General features: G+C 35.4%; 1 protein-coding gene across 1 annotated transcript in view; it reads right to left on the bottom strand.

The window, feature by feature from the left end:
• Window positions 1-17,157, bottom strand: part of LOC107566527 (SH3 and PX domain-containing protein 2A-like) — a 46,972-nt gene that overhangs the window by 18,653 nt on the left and 11,162 nt on the right. The window contains exon 2 of the mRNA XM_016251989.1: window positions 15,082-15,162. Within this exon, the coding sequence (XP_016107475.1) occupies window positions 15,082-15,162 (81 nt within the window). The remainder of the gene's footprint in view (window positions 1-15,081; window positions 15,163-17,157) is intronic.

The raw sequence follows: 17,157 nt of genomic DNA on the forward strand, positions 1-17,157 counted from the left end.
TTTTTTTTTTTTTTTTGAGTAGAAAACAATGTACTTTATTATTATTATTAGGCTATTATTATTATTGTTGTTATTATTATTATTATTATAGGCAAAGAAAAAGTTTTTTTAAATAACTGTTTTTTTTCTAGGCAAACCGGTTTCGGAACGATAATAATACAGAGGAACACAGGAACAGAAACGTTCAAATATCAATTCTGCTGGGAGTGGACCGATTGGAATTTTTTGTTTTGTTTTGTTTTCAAGCCCTGCTTTGTGAGATATAAAGTCGCTGTTTTTTGTAATTGTGACTTTATATCTCGCAGTTGCAACTTTATATCTTCAAGTTGTCACTGTATATCTTCAGATGTGACTATAGATCTAACAATGAAGACTATTTCTCCCAGTTGTGACATTGTATCTCTCAGTGTGATTTAATATCTTGCAATATGACTTTTACATTTCACAATTGCAACATTGTGACATAGAGTCAAATTGTTTTTTGTAATTGGGATTTTATATCTTGCAGTTGTGACTTTGTATATCCAAATGTTTACTGTAATGACTTTACTTCTCCCAACTTTGCCTTTGTATCACACAACGTGACTTGTCTTATTTTATTTCTAAAGTTAATTTCACAATTACCCTTTTTACAGAGCTGCAGATCTTTGGGTTGTGAAATGACAGATTGTCTGATGTTCTATGTGTCACCAGAGATGCCTGATTCAACTTACGGGTCCATTTTAAAATGAATCACACAATGACACAAAATTTCCCAAATGTGTCATGTATTCCTCACCTGTCTCTTGTTACATTTTGCGAGCATGTGTTACACACACACACACACTGGAGACTAAAGAGAAGCAAGAGAGCACTTCGGCATTGGCATACATACGAGTAACTGTGGGTGTCCACGCTGACTATTTCAGCAGCATATGTAGGGCAGCCAGCAGCAGAGACGGAGGGCTTTGGCAGTCTCGTCTGCCCAAACACAGATTTAGCCCCCGTTCTCCTCAATCTCTCCATATGAGGAGCCAGAACTGGCTTGAACCCCACTGACAGCTCCACACTGACCTCAGATCAGTGATACAGCGCCGGGCCAGTTATGGTTGTGAAGACACAATCAGGGCATGCTGTACTCTCATTGACTTTGGTAGTTTCGGCACTGCAATCAGCTGATACTCACTAGTGTGGTCTCATTGACCTGACATGTATAAGACCTGTGTTGTGTTGGTTGAATATGGTGTGTATTCTGTAAAGAAACACGAGATTGGCAAAGTGTGGTTGCACATTCTGGTGCCACAGTAAACAGATTTGAAAGTTCTATGCATGCTTTTATGGAAGCTTGTTTCCACCTTCAAGTATAATTTACAAATAAATAAAAAAGGTAACTGAAAATTTATCTCACAATTGTGACTTTGATTCGCATTACTGTTTTCTAATTTTGTCTTCAATATTTCAATTGCGATTTCATTTCTCGTAAATGCGGCTTTATATATCACAATGCGACTTCCTGCAATATCATATAAAACTTGCAATTGTGACTTTGTTTCTCATAAAAGCAACTTTATCTTTCAATATAGTTGCAACTGTATATCTTCATATTGTTACTGTATATCTTACGATTTAGTTTTATCTTACAATGAGACTTAATATCTTGCAATGACTTGCAATTCTCGTAAATGCAACTTTATATTTCACAATGTCACTTTGTATATTGCAATATGACTTTAAATCTCACAATTGTGACTTCATATCTCACAGTTTGACTTTAAATTTCAGAATATTTAGCAATTTCACCATTTCAGAATATTTCGCAATTTAAGTTTCACAATATGGCTTTAAATTTCTTAATTGCAACTTTGTGAGATATAAAGTCACAATTACGAGATACAATGTGACTGTATTTTGCAATGTGATTATAACTTGCAGTTGTGACTTTATATCTTCATATTGTTACTGTGTATCTTACGATGTATCTTTATATATATAACAATAATAACTTTATTTCTCCCAATTGTGACTTTTTATCTCACAAATAGATCTTGTTTTTAAAGTTTATCTCACAATGACCTTTTTACACAATTTATCTTTTTTACTCTGAGATGACAACCTATTTCTATAATTCTAATTAAATAGAATTTAATTCTAAGGGACAGAAAGAGGATGAAAAAATGCAACAAAATTACAACCACTTTGGTGCAAGAAATCTTGACCTACATTGTAAGTAACCTTCAGGGAAAAAAATGTAAAAAAAAAAATGATACAAAAGTAACAGTAGGAAGCGGACCTTGAAAGAGCCTCAAATAGAAAAAGAAACTCAGTCCATGCTTTGTTGAATGTCTACTACAGCGAGAGAGAGAGAACATGTGTGTATATAGCAGTGTGTGCCAAGGGACTTCCCCTGGGAGAGTGGTAGTGCCCAAAGTAAGTGTGTGGTTCTGTGTGTGTCTACTGTAACCAGGTGCAGAGAAAACCCTAGCAAATCTGGGTCACCCGAGAAAACCAACACTTCACATACACTGGACATATAAACGCGACCTGCTCTCATTCCTGCCAGCGACATAATTACATACTCCACATCTGTACATCACAATGACTATATCCATACAGAAACAGTGCTTCAAAGTCAGACACATTCATTATTCCAAGCCTCTCTGAATAATTTCCATGTTTTCTGCCAACCAGTCTAACTTCAGCACAGGGGATCAAACGGAGGGACGATCCCATCCCAGCGACAGTGTGTGTATAAATTGTACAGTGAAATCTCCAGAGGGAAGAGTTTAAACAAACATAGTCCTCCCTTTCAGAGAAAGACTTCTACAACTAACTCAGTTTAGTTTCCAAAAAAGTTGTTCCAGTTAGAAGGCAGCAGCAACATTACATGGACAGTATTCTTTGCAGAGAAGTCAATTCTAAAATGAACTGCAACTATCGTGGTTTTAAAAAAAAAGATGAAAAAATAATTTGAATTATAATAATTGATCATTATATTTAATTATAATACTGTAAAAACGGTAGAAAACCATTAGCTTGAGACTATTTCATCCAATTTTTTTATATTTTTATGCTTATTATAAGACAAAAATTAAGTAATTCATTACTGCTTGCATATTATGGGTAATAACAAATAAGGTAAATAACAAATCTAGTTCAAAATGCAAATGCCAGTTTAAAAATATAATCTTTGAAAAACAAAGATAATCATTTTGGTTCAAATGTTTGGGGAAAAAATACAGTAAAAAAATAAAAATAAACAAAAAAGTCACGTGGTTATACTATCGTAAAAAGGTCTAAAATATTTTCCTCACAGCTTACACCTTAAATGCATGTGAATGTACAAATCTTTTTTTTTTTTTATTACATTTTTATTTAAATATATATTTTAATAAATATCATGTTTTGGGGTCTAGTCCATTTGAGCTTAACTAACGTCACTTTTTCATAATAGGTAAACATATCTAATATTTAAAAAAACATTACTGATTTGGCACAGTCATACATTTTTTAGATATTATTATTATTAATAATAATAATAATGATAATAAAATTGATCCACCACTACATATTGTGGCACAATCATTTTATTATTTTATATTTACATTTACATTCAGACATTTAGCAGACGCTTTTATCCAAAGCGACTTACAAATGAGGACAATGGAAGCAATCAAAATCAACAAAAGAGCAATGACACGCAAGTGCTATAACAAGTCTCAGCTAGCTTAACGCAGTACACGTAGCAAGGTTTTTTTTTAAATCATATAATAAATAAAAAGAAAGCAGAATAGAAAAAGAATAGAGCAAGCTAGTGTTAGAGGCCTTTTTTGCTTTTGTTAATTGTATAATAAATAAAAAGAAAATAAATAGATAGAATACAAAAATATTAGAGAACCAAGTGTTAGTTGTTGTTTTTGTTTTTTTTAAGAAAACAAGCAGTTAGTAAATAAATAGAGTGTAAATGGGGCAAGTTTTTTTTATAAAGATTAGAATTAGAATAGAGAGTGCTAGAGTTAGAGGGTCAAATAAAGATGGAAGAGATGTGTTTTTAGCCGATTCTTGAAGATGGCTAAGGACTCAGCTGCTCGGATTGAGTTGGGCAGGGCATTCCACCAGTAGGGAACATTTAATGTAAAAGTCAGAGAAAGTGATTTTGTGCCTCTTTGTGATGGCACAATAAAGCACCGTTTACTTGCATAACGCAAGCTTCTAGAGGGCACATAAGTCTGAAGTAATGAATTAAGGTAAAGTGGTGCAGAGCCAGTGGTGGTTTTGTAGGCTTATAAAGATTAGAATTAGAATAGAGAGTGCTAGAGTTAGAGGGTCAAATAAAGATGGAAGAGATGTGTTTTTAGCCGATTCTTGAAGATGGCTAAGGACTTAGCTGCTCGGATTGAGTTGGGCAGGGCATTTCACCAGTAGGGAACATTTAATGTAAAAGTCCGAGAAAGTGATTTTGTGCCTCTTTGTGATGGCACAATAAAGCACCGTTTACTTGCATAACGCAAGCTTCTAGAGGGCACATAAGTCTGAAGTAATGAATTAAGGTAAAGTGGTGCAGAGCCAGTGGTGGTTTTGTAGGCAAACATTAATGCCTTGAATTTAATGCGAGCAGCTATTGGTAGCCAGTGCAAATTGATGAGCACAGGTGTGACCAGGCCCGTAACCAGCTATGAGGCCACCAAGGTCCGGACCTCGGTAAATTTTTCATGTTCAAAAATACAATTTGTTCTTTGAATGACTAATTTGCTGTTAAACTCCTCATATGAATGCCTGCATGACATGTATAATTCAGTTTAGACAGTTTGCAAGAATGTTTAGCGTCCCTGTTATGAAAATGATTGCTGCGAGACGCTGACGGAGTGAATGAGGCTTGAGAGAGTTGCGAGTGAGGGGGCAGGCACAACAGTGTTGCCAGATCCAGCTATTATAAGTGTTTTTGGACTTGTCTTTTCCACTTAATTTAACACTTTAGATTAGAAAGTTAATAAAGTAGGAAGTTGCAGTTTAGAGTCAGCTATATCTTTATCTTATCTTATTTGCAAAAGATTGGAAATAATTTCGTTTTATTTTTATTTATCAAAAGCCTGGGTACGACTATGAGTGTGACGTGGGTTCTTTTCGGCTCGTTAAAAATTAATCTTGCTGCCGAGTTCTGGATTAATTGTAAAGGTTTGATAGAACTGGCTGGAAGACCTGCCAATAGAGCATTCTCTGCCAAAAAAATATTATTTAAAAACAATATCTAATAATAAAGATTATGATACACTACTTATGAAAACAGAAATAATTTAAGTAATCATCCAAATAAATTCCATTTTAAATGTGACTTAATAAATCTAGGCAAAAAACTAGATTCACATCATTGACCCTTACATGAAACAATTCTATTCAACCAACACAGAAATTATTCCTTGACAAATTATTGTATGCAGCAGTTCAATCACTCAATGCAGCTTGTGTTAGTTCCTACATGTACAATCTCAGTCTCAGTTGTCTACAATCTGTTCCAGAGCAGCTCAGATGTCGTCCATGGAGCCATTGAATGAATGGAAAGGAAATATTTTACTATTTTTATTCTAATAGCTCACAGGCTGGTTTCAGTAATATGCTCTCTCAAAGCTCATTTGTGCGGCAATACAGACTCAAAGTCTACGAAAACATCAAAAGACGTCAGAGAGGTGGTCCCACAGTCTGGCACCAACAAAAATGCACAAATAAAGCCACATTCTGACATCCGAGTACACACAAACATGACCACAGCCACAGCGGCAAACACATCAAAAGAGTCCCACTTCATTACTAGACCCAAAGCATCCATCACGACGCTGGCACATGAGTCCAGATCACAAAACTTCACACCCAAACCTTAGTAGCTCTGGAGGCTCTCCAATTATGTTTCATTTAACCATTTAACTTTTGTCACAGATGGTTCGTTAGGAAAAATAACAACAGAAACCAGCCCAAGTTGGTTTGTAGGTCTTAGCTGATCTCACAACCTGGTTAGGCTGGTTTGTTGGCAGATATTAGAGGGGTTTTGCACAATTTTTTCAGCTGAAAGACCAGCTTAAATCAGCTTAGGATGGCTTAGTCCACCTAAAAATGAAAATTAAGTCAACATTTGCTCACCATTGTGTCTTTCCAAACCTATATTTTTTATAGCTATTAATAGTTTGAAGAATGTTGATAACCAAACAATTGATCCCTATTGACTTTCATTGTATATTTCTTAATGGGAACCGAAACTGTTTAGCTACTAACACTTTTTAAAATATCATCTTTTGGCTTTTTACAAAGAATGCCACACAGTTTTTCTTGATAATTTGTCCAGATAATTTGGTTTACAAGGAATTTAATAAAAAGGTTTATGTTCATAAAGCAATTACAGAGATCTCTTTCTCACTCTCTGGTTGGTCTTGAAACTAAAACATCAACTAAAGAGTTAAATAAAGAAATAACTAGAGTAGGATGGAAAACTCCTTCTAAATGGACTGGACTGTGAAACACTAAATTTAGTCTCTCTCGCTTTTCTCGTTTGTACAAATCTGGCTTCAGATCAGGAGCCAAGGGCAACTTCTCTCTTCACCACAGGCTCAAAACCCTCCATTGTCCCTTTGAGCACAAGGCCAGTGTGTCTCTGAAGTGTAGGTGTCGGTCTTCTGACTACAACTCGACCTTGCTCATGAAACAGGCCTTTATCCAGCTTCAACAATTAGGCTCCTTCTTCCCACACTGACATGAGTACAATATGCAGAGCGGAGCGTCCCTGAATGCCCCCAAAGCGCTGAGGCCTTGAGTTACCCAGCCGCTGGTGGAGATGTGGCGTGCCTGCCGTGCCTTGTGGTCTAGACACCCGTTTTGGACTTTCGGGCCGGGCCATGTCTAGACTGAATGACCCTCCATTGGCCAGAGCACGTACTTGGGGAGATCATCCAGTGTCAGATGGGTTCATGTTCTGAAATTCTGAGGACCAAGGAGTGGTAAGAGAAGTTGAGCATTCATGTCGAAAGCTACTTCAAAAAGTTCAGAGCAAAAAGACTAGACTAAATCTAGACTCAATTTTAATGATATTTTACTATATACCTGTGAACAACATGCAAAGGAAAGAGGAAAAGGCATGCAATATTATCGCACTATATATTTGAGATAGTGCTGTACAGTGTAGATGTAACTAGTCTGATAATTTGCTTTATGCCTATTAAATACTACAAAATTTCAAATATAATGTTAAATGGATACAGTATTGGATACAGTGGATTCTTGCTTTGAAAAAAAATGAGGGGGAAAAAATCTATTCAATCAGTATATGTATAAGTATCAATACTGTCAATACTGACCTTGACAGTACTTGATGAAAAGATGCCCCTGAAAATATTATTTAAAATACATAAATAAAATAAAACATTACTTAATAAAATAATGATGCCTTTAAAGTATTGCTTAAAATACATAAATTCTCAAATTAAATTAAATTAAATTAAAATAAACAAAATAAAATAAAATAATAAGATGGTACTGGTTAAATAGATACCTTCAAAAATATATAATTTCATTAAATTTTTAAATAAAAGAAGACAGTATTTGTTAATAAAAAGATGTCTAATGTTATTTAAAATATATAAATATATGAAAAAATAATAAAAAATATACTTGTTACAAAGTGCTAAATAAAATAAAATAAAACAAATTTAAATAAAATAAGATAGTATTTTAAAATAGTATTTAAAATAAAAAATAGTACAAAAATAAAAATAAAGTATAAAATAAAAAAAAAATTTCAAAACAAATCAAAAAATAAAATAAAATATTGGGTACCTAACAGCTTAGTCTCAGCCCCAGACATCACGCCTACGGATCGCTGGCTGAACGTCTGATGCATACGGCACACTTAGCTGGAAACACTTCAGGAGTTTCGATGTCGTAATCAGATTGGTTAAATTATACAGGACTTTCAGGAGATGTGTGTGTCACGTTCTTTAACATTCTGCCTAGAAACAAAGATGATGTGATGCCAAACCCCTCACGAAAGAAGAAAGCTGTCGTGTTTACAACTGTGACATTGAGCGCTTATCAGGTTCTAAACTAAACGCTGGATTTTCAAAAGTATGTGAAATATATAAAGTTCACGGCATAGAATATTTTAAATATGTCCAAGAGTTTTACACACCAGTCTGTTATTGTGGTGACATTTCCACGCCCCTAAACATGATGCGGCACAACACTAAATATGATGGGTTGCTTTTCCTGTTCCATCCAAAGCGGCCAAGGTTCCCAGACCTTCTGCTGTCAATCTGAAAGTCTGGCTACGCAAAACTACCTATAGAGCTCAAAAATCTCTGCATATCCACAAAACCAGAAGTTTTCATTTTCACTGAAACATAGCCATCAAATGTGGTCCCTTTACACAAGATAGAGATCCTCTCATTCAGTGCATGTTAAATCCTGCAGTCGGCTGATCTTGGTTTGGGTCTTGGACAGCTTAAGCTGAGTACAGCTGACAGAGTCAGCTTAGATGAGAGGAAAACGCAAAGCAGATGTCATGACTATGTTGTTTTGTCAGGTGTATTGTTCTTATCCCTATCTCAACCAGCTTAGCAGCCCACACAATGACGCTCTTAAAGCCTGGGGAGCCTGCATATACAACTAGGCTTTCAGATCACTCAGAAGTTATCAAGAACCCCAGTACATTGATTACAGTATGACGCATTATGCTCCCCTGTGCTTCAATTGTGCTTTTCACAAAAGGCTTTCAAGTTATAGCGAAAGGGGGTTATTCCAGACTGCGCAAACCTAACTACATATTTTCAAAACAGACTAGTCAGTGGGTTGTTTGAATGACTAGTCAACTAGTTGCTCATATGGAAGCCCTGATTTTTTTATGTTTTTGACAGAAATATCTTATATACTCACCAAATGTTACAGTGCAACAGTAACATTTTCAAATATTATTAAAATCCAAAATGTTTTTAATGTACATTTTTTTATGTAATTTATACCTGTGATGCAAAGCTGAATTTTCAGCATTATTACTCCAGTCTTCAGTGTCACATGATCCTTCAGAAATCATACTAATATGCTGATATGATATTTTTATATTTTTGTGGAAACCATTATACATTTTTAGGATTCTTTGATGAATAAAAAATTCCAAAGAACAGCATTTATTTGAAATAGAATTATTGTAACATTAGAAGCATCTTTACTGTCATATTTCATTAATTTAATGCATCTTTATTCAATAAAAGTAATCATTTATTTTCGTTTTTTTCTTTTAAATGACCGACCCCAAACTATTAAACGATAGTGTACATAGTCCAACTATAAACAATGCATTTGCAGTCTATTAGTAATTTAAAATAAATATGCTCGTAATAAATTATTCATCAAATAATACATTCAAATAAATGGAATAATAATACATTTTGTTTGCTACAAATTTGGTTGGCTTCTTATTTCTTCTCATTTCACTTCTTGATTTCAGTGTGCTGTCTTTCCCATTGCTATTATTAATAAGCTGTTAGCATGCTAAAACACTTCCAGAAAGGTTGTCTCTAAATTCATGCCATTTAAAAGATGTCTGCTAAAAATAAAGATTAAAAAAAAATCCAGTTTAACTCAAGAATTGACTAAGCCAGTTGATGGATGACTAATCAAGTATCCCAATTTATCCCTAACCCTGTCAGACCAACTGTTTGTTACCCTTTTCCCAGTTTCTGAACAACTGAACCATTTATTATTTTCAATTTCTCACCTTCTTCCAAATAAAATATAGGCTAAAAAAGGACCACGAATTTAGAGTGAGGGTGGAAAATCCAGGATGAATCACCTCCCGCATTATGCAGATGTCAGGACTCTGCAGTGCTGTACGATAAGATGAAGACCTGAGTGTACTACAGTAATGGAGCACGGCCAGATCACTTGACAATGAGACACACCCACCTCCTCTAGGAGTAACCTAAGCAGCAGAGTTCACCTCTTAACATTCTGCTCACAATACTTCATTCTGTACCTGCATATCCACATGGGATAGAGGCCTTAGATTTGGGCTAGAGAATCCACTCTAACCAATCTCCAAGCTTTGAGACAGATGCAAGCTTTACTTTTTATCACACAATTGCTACTAGTCTGCAGTTGAAAATAGCCTTTATGTACTCTGAGTTAGCTATACACAAGCTCTGTGGGTGGTTGCTCCACAGAGACCAGACAGGACAAAATAAACCTGAAACTTCAGACAAGCACCTAGAAGTACAAACAATAGAGGCTTCCTGATATACATCCAAGAATATACACCCACCCCTTAAGAAAACTGACCATATTGCTGGCATAATAGCCATAGTTTTACAGTGGATAACCATAGGTAAAACAATCATCACTACTTTTAGATCACTGTGAAGTTTCTACAAAACCATAATTTTTTTCCCACGTAAAACTCCAAAAATGTACCTATAGGTACAAATCACTACAGTTTCCAGGTGAAATGAACATCCACTAGTGGCAGTAACACACCAACAACCTTTTTTTTTTACACAAATTATAAATACAGGGGCAGATTATTGATTAATAGATGGCAATGGCAAATTTATTTATATAGCACCATTAATTACAACCCATGGTTGTCCAATGTGCTTTACAAAAAAATTTAATGAAAACACAAAAACACATTTACTTAAAAATACACAAAGTATAATAAAAACAATAAAATGTAAGGCAGGAGAATGTTAATTTAGATTATAAGCCTTATCAAACAAATACGTTTTTAAGATAGATTTAAAAGCAGATACAGAGGGGGCAAGTCTGATTGTGATAGGTAATTCATTCCAGAGTCTGGGGGCAACTACAGAGAATGCACGGTCACCTCTGTGCTTATACTTTGACCTAGGAATAACCAACAATAAAGATTTTTTTTTTTTTTTTTTTACAGCTCCTTGAATAATACTTATGTTATGGCCTCAAAATGCTTGTACCATAATGCGTGATTTGTACAGCAATACATTTTCGTAATACACGTTTGCATCACATAGCCAACTGCATATGTATGGATTTTCTGATGTAGTAAACTTGCTCAGTAGCGCACCTTTTTACAGCTCCTTGAATAATACTTATGTTATGGCCTCAAAATGCTTGTACCATAATGCGTGATTTGTACAGTAATACATTTTCGTAATACACGTTTGCATCACATAGCCAACTGCATATGTATGGATTTTCTGATGTAGTAAACTTGCTCAGTAGCGCACCTGGTACAGCACTGCTACGAGTCCCGTGAAAGACAATGAGTCATGATAAAACAGCTCAAACACTTGTAAAGTCGACTGAAAATGTCATGGTTGCTTCAGTTTGTATCTCATGTTTGCTTTTAGGGTACGGTTTATTGTAGCTGGTATGTTATTTTCAAATGCGATAGAGCATTAATTCTTTGAGCTCCACTCACTGGACATTTCATTTCCAAATTGATGCAATACATACAACGACAAATGGAACAAAATGTTGCCAGATTCGCACGCTTCCGTTTCGGATCAAACTGAACACCGTTTTAGCACTAGTTACTAAATATTTCACTTTGCAAGAAGCAGCGTAATATCATTTTGCAGCAATGTTGCCAGGCACCACTAATTTGTATTTATTATAAAAGAAATAAAAGCTTAAGCACATTTAGAACTATAACTGCATCTGCCATTACTATAATAAAAATGAAGACGATTATTTAGCAGGAACAACATTTGCACCAAAATGCTAGTTAGTGCTGATAATAAGGATAAGTCAGATGGCTTATCCCTTCCAAACATTTACCATAGTTTCCTGTCAAACTAGCACAGTTCCTGCAGTTATATTGCTACGGTAAAAGCATACAAAATGATTGTGGCCTCTCTTTTAAACAGAGTAGGAGGCTTTCAGAATCTTTCTGGCAAGGCAAATAGTGTACCAGCCTAACCACAGTTTTATTGCTCTATCAACTGCAGTAAGCATGGTAGGCTGTTTCATTGTAAACTATAGTTACCATGGTAAATGTCTGTAAGGGATAATTAAAGGACATGCAGAATATGATAGCATTTGTGAAGGTACAATTAAGGCCAAACTTGCAGACGTTGTACATTTGAGTCTGCACGTGTGTTTGGATAACTAAAGACCGTGGCTCAGCTTAGCTGAATGAAAGCGCAGGGTCTTTTTCTTGGCCAGCGTGACTGATTTTGTTTTAAATGAACTGTGGAGCATTAGAAAATGGTTAAATAGTGTTTAACCAGCTGCCAGTGTGTTGGGGAAGCTTTTAAGCACAGTTCACTTGTTTAACTTGGAATTCAACTAAACTTCATAAACAATGAACAATGTTAATGCTAACCAGTGCATTAGATAACACTGAACACTGAAAGATAATGGGATTGATGACTGTACTAATACAAAACAAAACCATCCATAGGCACATTTACCAAACAGTTTATCGCTTCCCTATTCTCCTTACTTCTGTTTCAGACAACGACGTTTGGCTTTATTCTTGCTATAATCTATATGTTGCAAGTAGGTAATGATAACATTATAAGAGTAACTTTGGGAATTGAATAAATGAGAGCCTGTCAATCAGCTGTGGTTGAGATGAACACAGTGCTAAATGTGGTAAATAGTATTCACAACATTACTATTGATTCTATGTGCATTTAGAGTACATATCCACTATTGATGTCAAATTGCTGTAAAAGCTCACATTGAATACAGTGAAAAGTCCTCTTAAAACACATTTTTCACAGTCTCATTAGTTTAATATAAACTACTGCTCAAAAGTTTGTGGTCGGTAATTTTTTTTAATGTCTCTTACGCTCACTAAGGCTGCATTTATTAAATAAAAAATACAGTAAAAAAGATATAATATTGTAAAATATTATATTAAATAGAATGTTCAAAATAAAAGCCTTTATTTGAAACATAATTTTTTACGTGTAAAAGTCTTTACTGTAACTTTTGTAACTTTTAATGCATCCTTGCTGAAGAAAAGCATTCATTTAGTTTTAAAACCTTACTGAATCCAAACTTTTGAACAGTAGTGCACTCGCTATCACTGTCCCAAACACAGAAACCCAAACCTAAGTGTATTTACAAAGAAACTACTATTTGCTACAACAAACCCAAACTCAACTACTAAAACTACAAAACTACTAACACCAATAAGCAGAGTCAGCACAATCAAGTACTTTATACGTTGTTAGAATGATCTGAAACATCTGCTGACATCTCATAAAAGACACTTCCCTTTTCCTTACATTTGTTATTGTTCCTGTATGGAGAGGCAGGAACTCAATCTTTGACTTCACCCAGTACACAACATGGCCACCATTAGTCCTCTGTTAAACACTGGAGTATTTGAGACAGAAGACTAATCACCTCAACAGACTGTAGATGGATATGGAAGAACCAAGGGGGAGCCCTAAACACCCTACACACACAAATACATCCCTACCAAAAACTGTACTGAGGAACAGTGTACCATGATATACGTGTAGTGATGGTATCAGATGTTGATGGTATGTTGATATACCATAGTTCCATTTCAAATGCCATGGTATACACACTACTTCAAAGGTACTTTAAAGAATACAGTAGTATTACTATGATGCATGTCCAGTTCAGGGTTGCTACATTTGACCAATCAATTTCAATAACTTTTATAATTTATGTATTTTACAGAGATTGTAATCACAAAGTGGAATTTCAAGCTGATAAAATACCAACATTTTTTATTGTTTTATTCATTTCCATGACTTTTTAAGCCTGGAGGACACCGTTTTAAAATTATCTAATAATTCCAAGTTTTGCAAATAAATTTGTTACTGGTTGACTGTTACCTTGTCAAAAAAGGTGTAGACATTGTACATATCCAAAAATATGGCACTACTACGGTTTACGTACAAAATATATATGGTATTACTATAGTACATTATCAAAAATTTACATTGTCATGATATATTTATTTAAACTAGTTTTAAAAAATTATATGATCAGTAAGTTTTAAGGATGTATTAAATCAATCAAAACTGACAGTAAAGAAAATAAAGATAATTTCAAAATATTTCTATTTAAAAGAAAATTCAAAATAATAATAAGAATTTTTTTCTTGAGCAGCATATTAGTATGATTTCTGAAGGATCATGTGACACTGAAGACTGGACTAATGGATGCTGAAAATTCAGTATTGCCATCACAGGAATAAATTACATTTTAAAATGTATTCAAATAATAAACAGTTATTTCAAACTAAAAAAATAACACAATGTTACAGTTTTTTCCACATTTTTGATCATATAAATGCAGGTAAGAGCACAAAAAGAGCATAAAAGACTTTTAAAAAACACCAAAAATCACACAACCCCAAACTTTTCAACAGTAGTGTAAATCCAAAAAGACAGCACATGTCCAAAAAACACGACGATACTATGAAACTTTTAACCATTTTTTAGTGATAGACACAATGTAAATAAACCGGTACTGTACCAATTGTACAGATATGTTCATAGACACATGCTTACACTGCAACTAAATGTGCACAGTCATCTCAACCCTACACACATCCTCACACAACAACATACACACTCTTTCTTCCAGACTTTACAGAGGGGCCTCGCTGCACCTGAAGGGTTGGCTGTGAACGCTGTCTTTCCTCCCTTCTGCTTCCAAAGCAAATATTGTTATTGGCGACGGTATCCTCAGAGCTCTGTCGCAGAGCTAGACTTTAATTTGTAAAATACACCCATAAATGTCATTCAGCATAACCACTCGGCTCCAGCCTGTAACGCATGCTACATTAAATAGCATTAGACTTTCATTGCATTCTTTCTTCTCCTTATTATTCATTCTCCTCTAACTTGCTACTGCTTTGGGAATAAAAATGCACCATTATTAACGTGTCATGCTAATAAAGCACATTTAAAAGTGAGAAAGAGGGCGAAAGAGGGAGAAATAGGCGTGTAAACGTAGCCCTGGCTTGCATAAGACCGACATTAAAAAGACATTAAACTCAGTTCTGAGGTGAATACCCATTACCTGAGAAAATAACATAAAAGTAAGAGAAGTTAGACAGAGAGAGAGTTTGCAACTGTTAAACTTAAGCAAGCCTACCTGAAGGTCAAAGAATTTACTGTATCTTCTGTAGATGATGTGGGATGTGGAGTCAGAGTATGTGACATTGATGAGATACACCTGAAAAGAGAAAAAAGTCAAGGAAGGCAATTAGAATCTCTACAATTCATTCTACAGTTTAGTTACACATTTTGGTATAAACTATGATGATTTCAGTAAAACGATTGCTTCTAGCTATGCAAGTCACTACGCTCTGAAATGTGTCAGAAAGCAGTTCAAAGTTTTAAATATGCAAATGTACTTTATTTAACCCAATTTAAACCCAGTTTATTTCAATTTAACCAAAGAGCGAGATATGTGATGATGACTTCACAGCACTGAGTGGTCAGGAAACGACACTGTATAGTCAGGGACAAGTATTTCCTGTACGTATACAATTCCTAACAAACCCAGCTCTATTGTCCTGCAACAAAAATAAAGATCAGAGGTTTAGTTCCTCCACAAGGCCACCAACAGACAATATGACATCATGTGGAACAGAGCGCTCAGAGATGAGGGGAACTCCTGTTCGCAGGAATTTCCCCCTGGATGGGACACTTGCAGGGTGCCTGCCCTGCACCCCACTCAGCAGTGGATGGGACAGCTTCCTCTGTCCTCTAAACACAGGACATGCGTGATCCGTCTTTCGTGACACACTGCCATGTTAAAATCACTCCTAATAAAGACTACTGTTTTTGAGGTTTGAATGACATTGTATAAAAAAAAAAAAAAACTTATTCCGTCTACTTGTACTTATCAAACATATGCATGTATATACTGTATGTATACTGCATATGAAATTCAAGAAAGAATCATGATTTTTAGCATTATATTCTGACCACAGCTCTCTAGAATCAATCCTTCAAATAAATTGCCCCACCAACTGTGGGCTGCAGGACAGTGTGTTGACAACATCTCTCCAGGGTGTAAACTCAGTCACATCAAACCTGTTCAAGGTCTTCTCCAGTGTGAGCAGCATGTATGAGCTGATCCTGGAAAGAGAAGTGTCTGGAAGCTGCATTTGTGACACTTGGGATCTAACAGCTTTGGAGGTTTGCTGTGATCTTTAGTGATCTCCTGTCAACCCCCAACAAGCTGTATGAAGCACAATAGTATGTGTAATGTGTATGTGTATTTATAAAAACTTCTTCCGTCTACTTGTACTTATCAAACATATGCATGTATATACTGTATGTATACTGCATATGAAATTCAAGAAAGAATCATGATTTTTAGCATTATATTCTGACCACAGCTCTCTAGAATCAATCCTTCAAATAAATTGCCCCACCAACTGTGGGCTGCAGGACAGTGTGTTGACAACATCTCTCCAGGGTGTAAACTCAGTCACATCAAACCTGTTCAAGGTCTTCTCCAGTGTGAGCAGCATGTATGAGCTGATCCTGGAAAGAGAAGTGTCTGGAAGCTGCATTTGTGACACTTGGGATCTAACAGCTTTGGAGGTTTGCTGTGATCTTTAGTGATCTCCTGTCAACCCCCAACAAGCTGTATGAAGCACAATAGTATGTGTAATGTGTATGTGTAAAATTGTGTATGTCTCCTCAAATAAAGTGCTATATAAAAGGTAAAAAGGGGCAGTTTTGAAAACAGTCATAGACATTAAAAAAAATGGCAGAGCCATGTCATTGACTAGAAAGGCCAAAAAGTAATTCCCTAACAGAACACCTACCAACCACATAGCAACATCTTAACAACCCCAACATTGTGGTGCCACATTTTGCACCTAGAAAAGCACTAACATGTAACCAGCAAGCATGCTAAAAACCTAGCATTGTGGCATCAGGTTTTGCACCTAGAAATGCCCTAGCAATCACTCAGAACACCCCACTAGCTTTTTCGCATTTGGCTCCCAAACTCTGGAATAGCCTTCCTGATACCGTTCGGGGTTCAGACACACTCTCTCTGTTTAAATCTAGATTAAAGACACATCTCTTTGGCCAAGCATTCAAATAATGCATCTCATAATCTTTTACTGCAGTCATAATCTTTTACTGCAGTTATATCTAATCAAATGCACATTATTATTCGTTAGTTTGGGTTAAACAAATATCCCGT

The sequence above is a fragment of the Sinocyclocheilus grahami genome, unplaced genomic scaffold, assembly GCF_001515645.1.
Source record: "Sinocyclocheilus grahami isolate Dianchi unplaced genomic scaffold, SAMN03320097.WGS_v1.1 scaffold1081.1, whole genome shotgun sequence".
In the NCBI taxonomy this organism is placed as follows: domain Eukaryota; kingdom Metazoa; phylum Chordata; class Actinopteri; order Cypriniformes; family Cyprinidae; genus Sinocyclocheilus; species Sinocyclocheilus grahami.